Below are 15062 nucleotides of genomic sequence, written 5' to 3' on the forward strand. Positions count from 1 at the left end.
GTTCAGAAACCACGCCAACAAGAAGAGAGTAAAACATGTAGTGTGGAGAGAAAAAACCCCACCAGAAAAACCTAGAATCCTACACGCTGTGAATTACCCTCCCCAAGTGAGGAGCAATAAAGACTCTGTCAGGCAAACACTGAGGGCATGTGTTGCCAGTAGACCTGCCTTGAAGACTCCTTAAAAGAAGTTTCCCTGAGGGAAGGAAAACACTTTGGTTGGGACACTTGGATCTACATAAAGAATGGAAGAACGTCAAAGAGGAAGACCGGGTAAAAAAAACTTTCACTTTTCTTGTTCTTAGCTGATTTAATAGATGCCAGTTTGCTCTGAATAACAATGGCCTCAGGGCATCCGGCAAGCAGGCCATGTACGCACACTGCTGAAGGCTGGCAACGAGTGCCCGCGGTGGCAAGGAGGATTGGAGCTGGTGCTGCGGGGAGAGCAGAGCTGGAGCCGCTGGAAGTATGGGCCATGAACTCTGACGCAGTCAGCAAAAGAAGTTTAAAAAAAGAAATGTAACAGGAAAGAAGAGTCCGGAGCTCCGGTGAAAGGCTCAATCATGATCACAGGAGGATGGGCAGAGCGTAGGAAGCGGGGACAGACATGCCAGGCACCCACTCAGTGACATGTGTCTGTGTTCTGCACGTGCCCATTACAAGACTCAGCTCTCCAGCATCTACAAACACTACCAAAGCTGAGCATCTTCTCATAGTTCATTCACAGTCTGTCCCATTAGCGCCTTCTGTGCCTGCTTCTGGTCTCTGAACCCACCGCACCTAATAGACACCGTCCCTCAAATACACGTACTCCCAATCGGGGTTGTACCTTTCTGTAAACTTGCAAGAAGTGTGTTTTGATGGATAGAGGGTTTTCTAAATTATGTTCACTAACCAACTGTTCCCATGGCTGCTGTAGTTTTATCACATGTAAAAAAATCTTCTGCCCCTATTTTAACTTTCTCCAAAAAACTGCTGTTGGTGAGATGGTAGGGTGGCTTAGTCGGTTGGGGTGTGCATTCGGCTCTGGACATGATCCCAGGGTCATGGGATCAAGTTCCGAATCAGACTCCCTGCTCTGCGGGGAGCCTGCTTCTCCCTCTGCCTGCCGCTCACCACTGCGTGTGAGCTCTCTCTCTGTTTCTCTCTCTCTGACAAATAAATAAAATCTTAAAAAAAAATTGCTGTTGACAATGAGATCTTTTAACTAATTGGATATATGTTCTTGGTCGTTACTGGATGAAGATTCAAGTTTTCCTTCCACACACAGGCGCCCATGGTCACAGCACTGCTCATTAACCAGACTCCTAGGTTTCATACGAGTCCCACATAACCAACCACTTCACCTACATGGGGACAGCGCTCATGTTTGAGGAAAAGTGACACACAATGGGTTCACCCCATTCTTATTTTTTTAATACACTCCTGGCAATTCTGGGTAACTTACATACAAACCTTAATCTCAAAATCTGTAAAAATATCAGTATTTTTATTTATATTGCAATAAATTTACAGACTGAGTGACACCACCTTCAAAAATTTATTCCCCAAACATGAACATGGTGTATTTCTCCATTCGCTTAGGTCTAATGTTACAGCTTTTGTCAGACTCAGCTAAGCAGTGGGGGATGCCTTCTGCATGAGGCAGAGTGAGCCGCAGAGTCTGTCCCACTGGCTTCGCACACAGCAGGGCCAGAGGCACCCGAACAGCTGGCACAAACTCGCTGCCCCACACACCCGCTGCACCTCCCACCCTCTCTCTGACAGCAGCCAGCAGGCATCTAGGAGGGCAGGAAAAGAGCCCTTGGACCTGGTGATGCCTCTCTGTTGGAGGAAACAGTCAGCCCTGTGCAGACCAACTGCATCTGAAATGATCATGAAGTGGGTAATAAGCAACAGCTTCCTAAGTGACCATTCAGGCACCTTGACAAGTGGATTCCAGAATTCATCCCAAGAAACTGATGTGCAAGAACAGCCGATATTCTGGGGAGGGCGGAAGGGGGCCCAGACAAAAGACTGGAATGCCGCCCAGCTTGGGCATCAGCGGAACGGCTGCTCTTGTCAGGGAAGAATGGGACAAGAAAAATCCCCAAAGTAAGATCCAAATTGGTTAAAGACCCAAATGTACAACAATAAAACCATCAAAAATTTATTTACAACAGATTTAAGTAACTGTTGTACAACATTCTTAAAATATTCACAAACCCTGGGCTAGGCTGACAGACCTAAGGCAAGCATGGACTTGCCGTCCTTTAACTGCAGCACAGGGGCACCTGGGGGCTCAGTTGGATGAGGGTCTGATTGTTGCTTTCGGCTCAGATCACAATCTCAGGGTTTCGGGATCAAGCCCTGCACTGATTGGGCTTGGTGCTCATGGGGAGTCAGCCTGAGGTTCTCTCTCTCCCTGTCCCTCCCAGCCTCCCACTCCCTCACACACGCTCACTAATAAAATGGAAAGCACCCACTGGAGGACAAAACAAACAAGAGAAGCAACAGATAAAGAGAAAGTTTTGGCCAATATTTACTTTTTTCACAAAAAGAATTAGTACATGGAACACACAATACAGAATGACATTGGTAAAACAAAATCAAAATCTCAGAAAAAGAGCGATGGATTAGAAGACGGAGGCCAGAAGGAGAGAAACACCTGTGGCCAGAGGTGCACATCCACGGGTCCTGGCCTCTCTACCTGCCTGGGTGGGTTGGTGGTGGGGAATGAGAGCAGAGTCAGGGACTCAGGGCACCTGGTCCTTCTGGGTCTAGGATGTGTCCACACACAGGAAGAAACAATGCAAGACCACACCCACAGGCTCGGGCTCAGGCCCCCGAGACCCACACTTCCAGGACACGGGCTTGCACACATAGGCCACCCGGGCAGGCCTCCTCCGTGGACAGGCCTCCCAGGACACTGGGCCCACACACCCCACCATGAGAGCTCTGCCCGCAGCAGAGAGGGCTGTTCAGTGGCCCTGGCTAACAGTGACCAAGGCCATCCTCCAATGGACCCTCCCATGGCATGTTAGAGCCTTGGGGGTGGCCCCAGACCCTCTTGAGGGCCTGGAGCTCACCACACAGGACTGCATCTGGAGGGTTCCTTCCGTGATTGCAGCCAGCAGGCCCGACAAGGGGCAGAGGTGTGCCTGCCATCCACACCACGGCTACCGGGCACTTGTAGTCACGGGCAAGAACGTCATGGCTGAGACAAGGGCTAGGACCGGTGCCTTCTGCCTTTTCCTGTCCACAGCTCTGCTTCTGCTCGTGGGCTGGCGAAACAAAGCACCAGTGAGGTTTCTGGGTAGACCCCCTGCGAGCCTGAGTCCATCGGTCCCTAAGATGTTTCCCCTCCAGTCTGGATGCTTCTGACTCTCAGACACTCTCTCTGAGTCACACTTTAAGTGTGAACCCTGGACAAAAGACAGGTACAGGCCTAACCATGTACTCGCAGAGAAGCCTGCTTGACAGGCTGGTTCTCGGCTATGGCCCAGAGATTTTGGGAGGCCCTCACTATTCCCAGAACTGCTGAGAGGGGACCCCTGGGCCTGGACTACTTGTACCAAGATGTGGTCTATGCTCAGACCTGTTTTTCCCCAAGAGTCTGGAGCCTGGTGCATGCCAGGCAGAGGATGCCTGGGACCAGCTGAATGCAGGCCCTGGTGCTGGGTCTCTGGAGGATTTCCAGATGGACGACAACACATCATCCATGCTATAGTGGTTCGGGTTGGAATCACAGGAGTCCCATGTGACTCCAGAGTTGGGAGGACTCAGAAAGCTGTGCCAGGCTCCCCCGGACTCTGCCCCACACATCTTTTCCCAGCGCTCTGAGGAAAACTCTGTGCCAAGTCCTGGGTGTCCTTCAGCAAACCTCCAACCCAGGGGGTGGTCTTGGGACCCTGAAACAGACCCTTTTTCTCTTGTTCAAGAAACCTTTGATATTGACAATGCCAGACAATGCCTTGGTCTACCCTTGTCTACGCTTTGATCTCGACGGGACCCAAGGACGATGCCAAGTGTCGTCCCCGCCCCAAGGTGCATCTGCTGGGGTCTGCAGGCCACCACACCCGAGTCACCCACAGGATTCTGCTTGCACGGCCTGCCTGACGTGCGCTGTCAGGGTTATTTCCTCACATTAACATCCCATTTGCAGTGTAAGACAGGTGCACAAATCTAGAATGAGTCAGGACATCGGCTTCGTCTGGGAGCACACCACCATTGTCTCTACCCTTCACAAAAGACAACTTCATATTCCTCTGTTGGTCGAAACTGCGTTCAAGAGCTCAGACAGATGCCCAGCATCCAGTTGACCCCGTCAACACCCCTTGCTAGAACGAGAGGCAAGACACACTGTAATCGGCACACAGTGCAGGGGACAGCAGCCCGGCCCATGACACAGCACCACCAAGTGAGGCCTCCTGTCATCGGAAGTGCCACTGAAAAGCACATGCAGAAGGTAGCTAAGTCCGACAGTTGCTGGAAGCTCCTCCTATCCAGGTTCCCAGCCCAGCCCTTCTGCCTCTGTAACCAGAACACAAGCCACACTCGTCCGATGACTTGAGATTCCAAGGACCAGACACTGGAGAGCCCACACCAGAAGCGCAGACTTATCCTGCCACCTCGGACATCACAGAGGGTCACAGAGGTGTGAACGGATGCCCTGTCTGGTGAGACATCCAGCCAAGTCTTTTCTCATTCCACAAGGTCACATCAGCTACGAGAACACCGTGCTACACAGCCCAACACAGCACAAGACTCACACACGTGCATGCCCACAAACACACACACACCATATGCAAGGGTGCACACGCTCATGCCACATGTGCATGACTTCACCTACGTTGTCAACAGTGTGCACACAACACAATGACCATCGCACAAAATAAAAGAACAAGGGTAACAAGGCCAAGCCATCCCCACACTATCAAAGAGGTGACCCCACAGGAACACACCACCTGACCCCTGGGCTGAGATGCATGGCCCAGCACCCACAGACCTCCGAAACTGTCGGGACAGCAAGGGGGTGCCTCCTCAGGAGGGGACATCCCTGAGCTGGACACCTGTGCCCACAAGGGCTCGGCAGCACCCAGCCTGCTACTCCCGTGGAGCTCCTGAGACAGAGCCGAGGGGCCACAGGTCAGCATCCAGCATGACAGGACAGCCTCTGGCCAGGCACACATGTAGTCCCCGGAACAACCCCGCTCATAGAGAGACCCTATTCACCCACACACTCTATCCATCCCCAGTAAGTCAGCACTGTAACTAAGTGGGGCTGCACCGTGAGGCATCCCCGGGCCCCCCCACTGCCCCGCTCGCTCCACACCACAGAGCAGAAACCGCACAAACGTTGAGGTGTGCTGTCACAGTGCAACGGGGACACGGAGGCAGAGGCGGCTCACTGTCTCCAAGGAAAACTCCCCCCTAAGGGGGAGAGGGTCGCAGTCCCACATGTGAGGCACTCCCATGGGCCCCCGTGCCAGCCATGGCAGCGGTGCAATGAGTGGCTGCCGTCACCACATAGCGTAGAGCCCATCCCCTGGGTCTATGGACTCAGCGGTAGAGCCTGTGCAGACGGTGCATCCCAGGCTCACCAACTGCCTTAGGGCCGGGTCCTGCCAGGTCTGGAGTCGGGACAGAACCCCAAGGACAGGAAATCCCCACTACAGAGAGCCCACCTGCTGTGCCCTCACTTACTTGGCAACGGACTGGATGACCTTGGAGGAGGTGTCCTTGATGTTTGTGAAGAGGCGCTCAGTGCCCCCCCGCAGGATGTCCAGGAGCCCACCATAGGGCTGGTCATACTCAGCAAGCGCCAGGCCTGGAAGCAGAGACAAGTCTCCAATTGGGGCATGGCCTAGGCCCGGCTACGAAGCTGCTCCCACAGGGACGTGAGCTGAGAAGCAGGACCAGCAAGGAGCCCCGCCTCCTGGCAACCCCAACCGTCAGCACACCACGTCCAGAAGCAGGCATAAGACCAGCAACCGGGCCACCTGTTCGCTCGAGGGCAGAACCTGGGCAACGTGAAGAAGAGCTGGACCCTCTGGGCACACACAGCCCTCCATTCCCACCTCCATGACGTCCCCCCAACCCACCTGTAGCATGTACTGGACACCAGCTGGAAGGCCCCCATCACACTAACTCACGCTGAGGGAACCAACAAAAGGGAGGCAGCCTCCAGCTCAGAGGCAGGGGCACAAGTCAGGGGACATGGAAGCCGCAGACACTTGGAGGAGGGAAGGGTGGGGAAGAATATGCTGGGAGAACACAGAGCAGGCCATGCAGCCGGGAGGCCTGCTCGGCTCCAAGCCAGTCCCAGGAAGGCCACACGGCTGGCCCTTGTAAACACCCGGGGCAGAAATCGATCATTTGCAGAAGCAGGGCGGCCAGGATGGAGCCAGACTGCAAACAGGCACCTGCAGACATAGCTGCCGGGCCGTGAACAGAGTAGCTACAGATGCAGGGTCCCTAAGGTTGTCAAAGGGGGTTCTGGTGGAAGAAGTTGGCTTGAAAGGAGATCAGCACGACCAGGCCACATGTGGGCTGTGAGGGTCATCTGCCAGGACCTCCACCCTCTATCCCCAGCAGCCTATGACTGACGTGGCAGCACTAGCTGCCAGATGGCCTGGTCCCCACTGAGACAAGGTGCCGGAAGCTCTCAGACCGTAGGGACTGCCCCCGAGATGTGGCCAACATGGCCCACGTTTACACTGGCCCTTCACCAGGCAGTCTGCAGCCCAGCCCTGGCCAGGTACCAGCACCCCTCCATGTGCAGCAAACAGGTATGGGGAAGGCTCTTATCTTGGTGCCCTGAGAACCTCCCTCCATGGCAGCTGAGGCAGTCCCACACATGGGACGTTCAGGGAGGCGTCCAGGGCCCACAGTGCACAGACACAGTGTCCAGGGCATGGGAGAGCTGAAGGAGCCCAAACACTTCCACAGCCCAAACACTGAGAGCTGGGGGATGAGCACTGGGGCACATCCTGGCACAGCCTAGCAGAACTTTCCCAGGCATGGCCACACAGAGCTCAGGCCAAGGAGAGCATGGCTCGTTCACCAAACGTGAGCAGAGTTGTAAGGAAAACAACTGGCCCTGCCTCTCCTCCCACCAGAGCTGTGACTACGCCTCCCAGCCAAAGCCCCCACTCGGAGCTCTCCGGCCCCCTCCAGCCCCATGGCTCCCACTATGGCTGTCCTATTCCCCACATACTCTCCTCCTAATGGGTTTGCCCTCCTGCTCGCTACCCTTCGAGGTGTGCCCTCATCCACCTGGGCCATGGGCCACACCAACAAGTGACTGACAGAGGGGCCACAGGCCTCCACAGGGCTGGAAACTGAGCTAGCCACACAATGGGTGGCGATGCCTGTGTGGCCACCCACAGCTGTCCTTCCATGCTGCAGAGAACCAGTGCTATCCTGACGGCAAAGAGAGAGGACACTCACGTTCTTCCCCAGCTCCCTGGACCGTCAGTGTGTCAGTTCCATTGAGTTCTGGCAGTCCGAGACAATCCAAGCCTGAAGAGAATCCTGGGGACCCCAAACGTGTAGCCCATCTCCTGCTGTCAGGCCAAAAGCCCTGAGAGAGCAGGATCTGGGTGCCCTATGTATAGTAGGGACGCGGTAACCCCAGAGGCCAAATGGTGGGCACGAGGCAGGGGTTACTCACCTCCGCTGTAACCACCACTGCTGGAGCCCCCAGGAAGGGGTGGCCCTCGGGATGGGACAGCATTTCCATAGCCTCCATTCTGCTCGAGGAGCTGCAGTGATTCAAAGTGCAAACAGTCAACCTCCCCAGATGCAGCAAACCTCATGGATGGGGGCACCTGGGAGCCCCAGGTGCGTCTGCTACCACGTCCACCCAACTCTCCCTGATGTGCTGAACAGCCAAGGGGAGGACCTCCCAACTCTGAGCAGCACACTTGAACCAAAGACCACATAGACAAGGGGGCTGCACATGCGCCTCGGAACACGGAGGGAGCAGCTGAGAGTCTGCCCCACTCTGCAGGTGCTCCCCGCTTGCCCACCACAGGCCAGGCTCTGCGGTGACATGGGATGGCAGACCCTTGGGATGACACACCTGTGGCCTCCATCAGCAGTGTGGCTGCCACAGAAGGAGGGTGGGGGGCTGTGTCTGTCACGAGCAAAGCCCAATGCCAGTGCTGGCTGGGGCTTCGACCCCAAGCCCGCTGGATGCTCGGAGCCCCTGGGCAAGGTGCACAGCCCAACCATGTGACCATGGGACAGGCCCCAAAGCCCCACTGGGGGCAATCCTCAGCCCCCCTCAGCTTCCACACTTACTCACAAGTACTTGGCAGCACACTTCAGAATTTCTGGTGGGGTTTTACAAGATATTACCAAGATCAAGCTTTACTACAGCAAGCTCAAGAAATAAGATATATTTGCCATCACTTCTCCTGAGTGTGACAAAATGTCTTTCTCTGTGACCTGGTAGGTTGTCAGTGCTGATCCCCTACAGACCCCCTACACACCATGCACACGCCCACCAAGTGTGAGGCAGCCCACGCCTGTTAGACGGGCCAGGTCTTCTCCTTGCCGAATCTCTATCTGCTTCACTGATCTCTGGAAGAAACAGAAAGTCCCCTACCGGGACCCTCCACTTCCCATGGCACCTTGTAAACCCTAATGAATGCTGCTCAGTATTGCTGAGGCAGTGTCATGAAGAACGTGCAGATGCTACATGGTTTTTCAAAATTCTGTTTCCACACCCCCTACTTAATGACACAGTGCACCTCTGCCTACAGCCCTCCTCCTGGGTTTCAGACTCTGCTCCTGTTCTCAGTCTCGGGGGAGCTCTGTCTGTTGCACTGTGGCAGGCTGCCTTATCATGGGGAAGACTGGCTCATTGCATGACCAGGCCTGCATGGCCCAGAGAAGAACCCTCCAAAAGGGGTTCAATGTTTGCACAAGCAGATCCCAGGTCCCAGAAACACTGAGATCAGAAGATGTGCAGTGGCCCACCCACCAGGGGCTGTGTCTGTCCAGCAGCACCTCTGTCCAGCCTGTGGTGAGGTCCCAGGGGTGCACACGGAGGCCAGCTCGCCTACCGATCAGACAGCTCCCCACACCACCAGCCAACCCTCTGCCAACTCTTGGGGGAGCACACATCTTCGGTGGGGGGGGCGCGTGAGGGGTTCTCTCTAAAGTGGACCCACTGGCTTCATCTTCCTCAGCCCAGTGTGATGACCCTCCCTGACAAGGCAGGTCCTCGTCTCCACCTCCTACCTGGGCCCCCAGGCCTGGGAACAAGCCCATGAGATACAGGCTGAGCATCAACCCCCAGCATCCCACAGTTTGCTGTCCCCATCCCTGTGACCCCACAGAGCAGCCCACCTCTCATCAGGTACAAAGCTCCCTCAGGGAACTCAGATCACCCCAGGCTGCAGAAGCTCCCCAACACTCGTGAGCCCGATCAGGAGCCATGTCTCCTGCCCCAGAGCAGACGGGGCCACTCACAAGACCATCTGGACCACAGCATCACAGGCCACACCTGGTAAGGCCCCTACCTCAGTGATGGGAGACTTGGGGTTGACGTTCCTGGCTGCCGCAATCTCCTGCAGCTGGTTGACCAGTTCTGTGATGGAGAGCCGCTCCTCGGGGTTGACCTTCAGCGTGGCACCTAGGGCACAGGCAAGGGGGCTCGGGCCAGGGCTGAGGACAGAGGTGTTTGCTCTCCCCGAGGTCACAGACTCTGGGAGCCCCTTGGTTCACTCACACCAAATTTCATGAGTGAGCGAACTAGAACACAGACAGAAAGCCCCAAAATGGCACAAAGTTACCAGAATGGACCATTCAAAGCACCGAGAATTCACAAGGGGGATGAGCCTGGGGAAAAGCCCCCATCAGGGGGGCCACAACACAGCCGCGAGAGACAGGGGACAGACAGGCCTGAGAAGTGACAGAAGGTGTGTCCCTCAAGGTCCCTGCCTGTGGGACTTACGGATGAGGTCGTGGAACACGGAATACCGGGTGTCATTAGGGGGAATTGAGAACTTCCCGTTGACTATTCGAAGTTTTGCTCCATCCTCAAAAGGATGCTGCCGGAAGCACAGCAAATACAAGATGCAGCCCAGGGCCTGTGGGGAGAGGGGAGGTGAGGGGTGCGCAGGTGGTGGGGGTGTTGGGGAGGGGGTACAGCCTGTTCTGGGGTCTGGATCCACCGCCCAGGACAGTCAAGACCCAGCTGACCTGTGGAAGATGGAGCCACACTCTGATCTGAGTTACGGGCGGCCGCAGCCCCCTTTCCACCCTCCTCAGGTGGAAACTACCAAGTTCTGAGTCGTGAACAAATAACCATGTCTTATTTTCACATCGAAACGGAAAGTCCTACACGCCAGCATCTGGGGCTGGCAGGGCAGCTGCGGGAAGGACTGGCTGTACAAGTGCACGAGCTACAGCAGCAGGAACACAGGAAGCAAATGTGCGGGGCCGTGTTGCCTGTCCCTTCCTCCCGCTGCTTCTCCCTGGAGCAACGGATGACAGGGAGGCGGCGGACCAATGGGGCAGCGCGGCCCCCACACACATCCTGCTCTCCCTGAGAACAAGCGGCGCTCTGAAGCACAGGAGAGGCCAAGCCCTCAGCATCCACGCCGTTTCCCTGTCCAGCTCCGTGTGCACACGGGCGAGTCCTCTAGTCCAGACATGCTGAGGGCACCTGTCTGGGATCAACACCGTTTGGAAAGAGGACACCATGGGCTGGCGCTATCATGAGAAACAGCTCTCACACACATCCTTCTGACTCCCATGCTTCAAGGGGTCTCAGCACCACTCGGTGCAGATGCTCACATCCACAGCAGGGCCCGAACTCTGAGCCCTCAGGGGCAGCCTGGGCCTGAGGTGCTGCTGTCCCTGGTCTTAGAGAGGTAAGGCGGGGCAGCCCCAGGCCACTCAGGGCAGCACTCCCCAAGTTTTGCACCCTGATGCTGGACCCCAGGAGGGACACAGTCAGGCATAATGCCCCTGCCATGAAGGTACTGCCACAGGGTTTCAGAAAGGTGAAGGGAGCAGGTTCACCTAGGCATCAGGGCCTGGCACTAACTCTGGCCAGTGCCCGACCGGCCTAGCACTCCGACTGGGATGGCCAGTCCAGTGGCATGAACGGCCTCTCCAAAGAGGCTCTGGCCAGGACAGCAGATGTCCTTGCATCCGGAGGCTTCAGGTCCCAGCCTGCAAGCAGCAGATCTGCCACAGGAGCAATGTCCCAGACACAGCATCCCAGAGGGCCCTGTGGGATGCCGCTGCACGCGGACACCCCCCCAACTTTACTCAGTGTGTCTCTGCTGACAGCACTCACAAGTGACTCTTATGAAAGCAATGGGAGAAAAAAACGAAGGAAAAAGGGACACCGGCGGGAACACGAGCAGAACAGCAGGCTGGACTCTGTGCCCGAGGGCCCCCTGCGCACCCACAGGTAGGGTGGCCCGGGCACCACCGCAGTGCAGCCTCACCCAGATGTCCTGCTTCTCGCCAATTGGGAAGTTCGAGTACAAGTCCACCATCTCCGGCGTCCTATACATGGGTGTGGTGTTCCTGGTGATCTGAAAAAGACACATACACTTCAGAGAAAAGGCCATATGCGAGGTCGGCTCCTTACTCTGCATGGCTGCTGTGACGCCTTCCAGAACACACTGCAGGACGTCCGCGAACGACATTCCTGACACACCACTGTGCTCCACTGCAACGGCTGGCCGCTTGCCTCTCTCCTCACCCCCGCTGCCGCCTGCTCTGTGGCGCCTTGGTGCTCGCTGGAGTGGCCACACCAAGCCTTCACTGTGGGTGTCCCAGCCGCCTGGCCCATGGGGTCCAGGGCCGTGGGTTGGGTCACATATGTCTGCGAGAGGAAGTGCTATTCCAAAAGAAGCTTTCTGACACGTTCTTATGGAAGCACTTTCTCTAACGGGAGAGAGAACTAAACCAAATCCACCCAGTTGGCCAGGTGTTTACGTCAGGAACGTTGAGACCCGAGTACACAGGGTGGGACGTAGGATGAATGAGAGGGAGGCTGGCGGCACAGCATAGCGGAGGCCCACACATCCGGCGAGGACAGGGTCTCAGTGCACAGTACGCACAAACACCAACCACAAGGCTGCAGACTCCAAGACCTCCGCAGATACACGGAAAGGCTGATAAACTGCTTTCCGCCCTCAGGTCTGCTCCTCAAGAGCAAGGCCCTGCAGAGGCCGGCCTCAGGTAGGTTGAGGGCGCTTGAGCCCCGTGGCCAATATGGGGCCATGCACATGGCCTGTAACTCCTGCAACTCCTCAGGGATAAATGAGAACATGATCAAAGTGGCTGAGGGCCTCGAGCAGGCCATTCCTGAAAACCACACTCCTACACTCAGGCAGGATTCACTCAGAACACCACGAGGCAGGCGAAGCTGGGGGCACCGTCCAGTCTAGATGAGGGGTGACAGGGGCACCCACTCAGGACACGTCACCCAGTGGCACACTTACAGTTCTGCGCTGGCATGCGTGTCTGATAAGCTTCCATTAAAACCCCGATTTTAACATTTGGATTTAGTCACAGACCCAGCCACTGTGCGTCCGGGCTCACCTCCAGAGACACCCACATGAGAACCCACACAGGGGCTGCTCAGTGTGCTGCTGTCTCTAAGTCTGCAGAGAGCAGGACATCAGACACAGCCTGACAGTGAGCACAAGGTTCTGGCCAAAGGGCACAGGGTCTCACTGTCGAGGGACACAGGTGCACGGACCCAGGAGAGACCATGAAGGAGAAACAGCAGACAGAAGCCAGAAGAGCATGTGGGGCACAAGGGGACCAGGGACCTGGGGATGCACACTCATGTGCTCATCCCTGCAGGAGGACAAAGAGGGAAGTGTGTGGGCGATGGGGGAGCACCCTGCTCTCAGCTCAGTTCTACAAACCTGTGACTGCTCAAAAGGTCAACTCTATCAGTTAAAAAAAAGAAAAATTAAAAAAGACACACCCAAATGTATTTCAAATGAGTAACAAAAGCACTTGGAAGGAAAGAGACTGAATCCAAAGCCCTTGGTCTGGGGTGCAGACTGGGGGGAGGGGGCATGCAAGAAGCACACATGGAGCCGGCATTCTCGGCAGGATACTTGTCTTCTCTAGCAACACTGGGACTCTCGCACGTGCGGCAGAATGACAAGTGGATGCATAAGGGATGATGCTGGGCCACTCACTGGGAAAGAGGGACACCCCCAGATGTGGGGTGGGGCAGGGAGCCCACCGGACAGGCCAGAGTGGAGGTGCTGACTCAGAGGCGTGACTTCTAACAGAAAGACACGTGTAGGCCTGCACACACGTGCCCACGCACCTGGAGCTTGGTCTGTAACACCATCTCTCACTCCAAGGTGACAGCCCTCCTCTGAGGAACACAGATGCCCAGGCTAGATGGGATCGGCACCTGCTGAGATCAGAATATCCTGCTGCTCCAGAAAGTAGACAAGGGCTCCAAAATGATGGGAGAGTGTCAAAGAACACAGGGCCAAGTGTGAAGCAAATCTGGGGCACTTTGGCACCAAAATAACTTAGGATTCCCCATGAACCAGGGAAAAAACGGGAGTCCCAAGTCCCTACGAATGGTCAGCACATGAGGGGCGGGGGCTCCTGCTATAGCAGGGTGGGGTGTGTAGCCGCTGCGGCACACAGTGGGGTCAGGAGGGGACACAGGCTGAGACTTATAGCAAGCAGACACCCCTGCCCCGCAGATGGAAGATGGAAGGAACCACCACCCAAAATAGGGGTGCACGAGAGTTGGGGGTGGTCGCACACTTCTGAGGGTCTACTCAAGTCCGTGAATGGGGCAGGACTCAGAGCCCGTGAGGTGGTTACTAAACCAACCCCCCACCACATGGGACCAAGGGACCCCTTCCCACGTCTCTGAGTCACTGTGCCCTGCCAAGCGGCTTGAGAACAGTCACACATTTGCACTTTGCTGGGAACAACTGTCTTATAAATATCGTCACACAGAAGTGGGAACGTGCTGCTTTGGGGTGATTGGACCCATCTCCCAACTGAGTAATGGAGCGTGAGAGGACAGACCCCCTTCCCTCGATGAGCACAGTACATCTAGGAACATGTGCTCTGACCGCTGACAACCTAGTCTGAGCCCGAAGTAGACAATGATGGACTCCAGGAGAAGCAACAGCTGCTCTGTGCAGATATGACCCCAGGTGAGCTTCTGGTAGGACAGGTCCTGACAGGCCGAGTGGGTGGCCTGCTGGCTCAAGGCCTCTGCCTCAGGCTCTTTCCCAGCAGGCTTGCCTTGATGTCCCCGCAGAGTGCGGCCTCAGCACCTCCCCAGCCCCATCAGTCCTTGTGGCTCCTGGTGTCCTGTGTTCTGTCCGCGTGTGCAGTTTCTGTGAGCTGCTCGTCACAGTAGAAGCCGCCACGAGTGTGCAGTGCCGGGGCTTCTGAATGAGGGCACACCATGGAGCCCTCCTGCCCCTCCCTGCAGCCACGCGTGCTCAGGGCACACTCACCAATCCCCTCTGGGGTCTCCTGCAGGAGTCCCTGAGGTTTAACTTTAGCCAATATATATTTTTTTAAGTAGCCGGATTTGGGATGGTGACAAGGTTCTTTGAATGGATGGTGGCATCAGCCGAGCAACCATGAATGTGCCTCATGCCGCTGGAACACAACTTAACAAAGGTTAAGACCACAGGTTCTACACCACATGTCTTTTACCACAATACGAAAAAAATACAGTTAAAAAAAAAAAAGCTGTGGGGTGCCTGGGTGGCTCAGTGGGTTAAGCCTCTGCCTTTGGCTCAGGTCATGATCTCAGGGTCCTGGGATCGAGCCCCACATGGGGCCCTCTGCTCAGCAGGGAGCCTGCTTCCTCCTCTCTCTCTGCCTGCCTCTCTGCCTGCTTGTGATCTCTGTCAAATAAATAAATACAAATCTTTAAAAAAAAGAAAAGCCGAAAGAGGCACTTTTGGGATGAGATAAGTGATGGAGACATGAGATAACCCTCAAATTCGGTGTTTCCCAGTCCAAAGACAGGCCTGGGAGGTGAACACCAGGGTGTGACTCGCCTGTCTTCACACGGCACAGCGTCACAGGAAGGAG

The 15062-nt window shown here is 55.8% G+C and overlaps 1 protein-coding gene across 4 annotated transcripts in view; it reads right to left on the minus strand.

Moving 5' to 3' along the window:
* GAK (cyclin G associated kinase) overlaps positions 1 to 15062 on the minus strand; it is a 55697-nt gene that overhangs the window by 19508 nt on the left and 21127 nt on the right. For all 4 annotated transcript variants that reach the window (XM_032333523.1, XM_032333522.1, XM_032333524.1 and 1 more), the window contains 5 exons: positions 11453 to 11542; positions 9946 to 10081; positions 9512 to 9624; positions 7654 to 7744; positions 5685 to 5808 (listed from right to left, as the gene is read on the minus strand). In XM_032333523.1, coding sequence (XP_032189414.1) covers positions 5685 to 5808; positions 7654 to 7744; positions 9512 to 9624; positions 9946 to 10081; positions 11453 to 11542 — 554 coding nt within the window. The remainder of the gene's footprint in view (positions 1 to 5684; positions 5809 to 7653; positions 7745 to 9511; positions 9625 to 9945; positions 10082 to 11452; positions 11543 to 15062) is intronic.

Source organism: Mustela erminea, chromosome 2 (genome assembly GCF_009829155.1).
Source record: "Mustela erminea isolate mMusErm1 chromosome 2, mMusErm1.Pri, whole genome shotgun sequence".
Taxonomy (NCBI): Eukaryota; Metazoa; Chordata; class Mammalia; order Carnivora; family Mustelidae; genus Mustela; species Mustela erminea.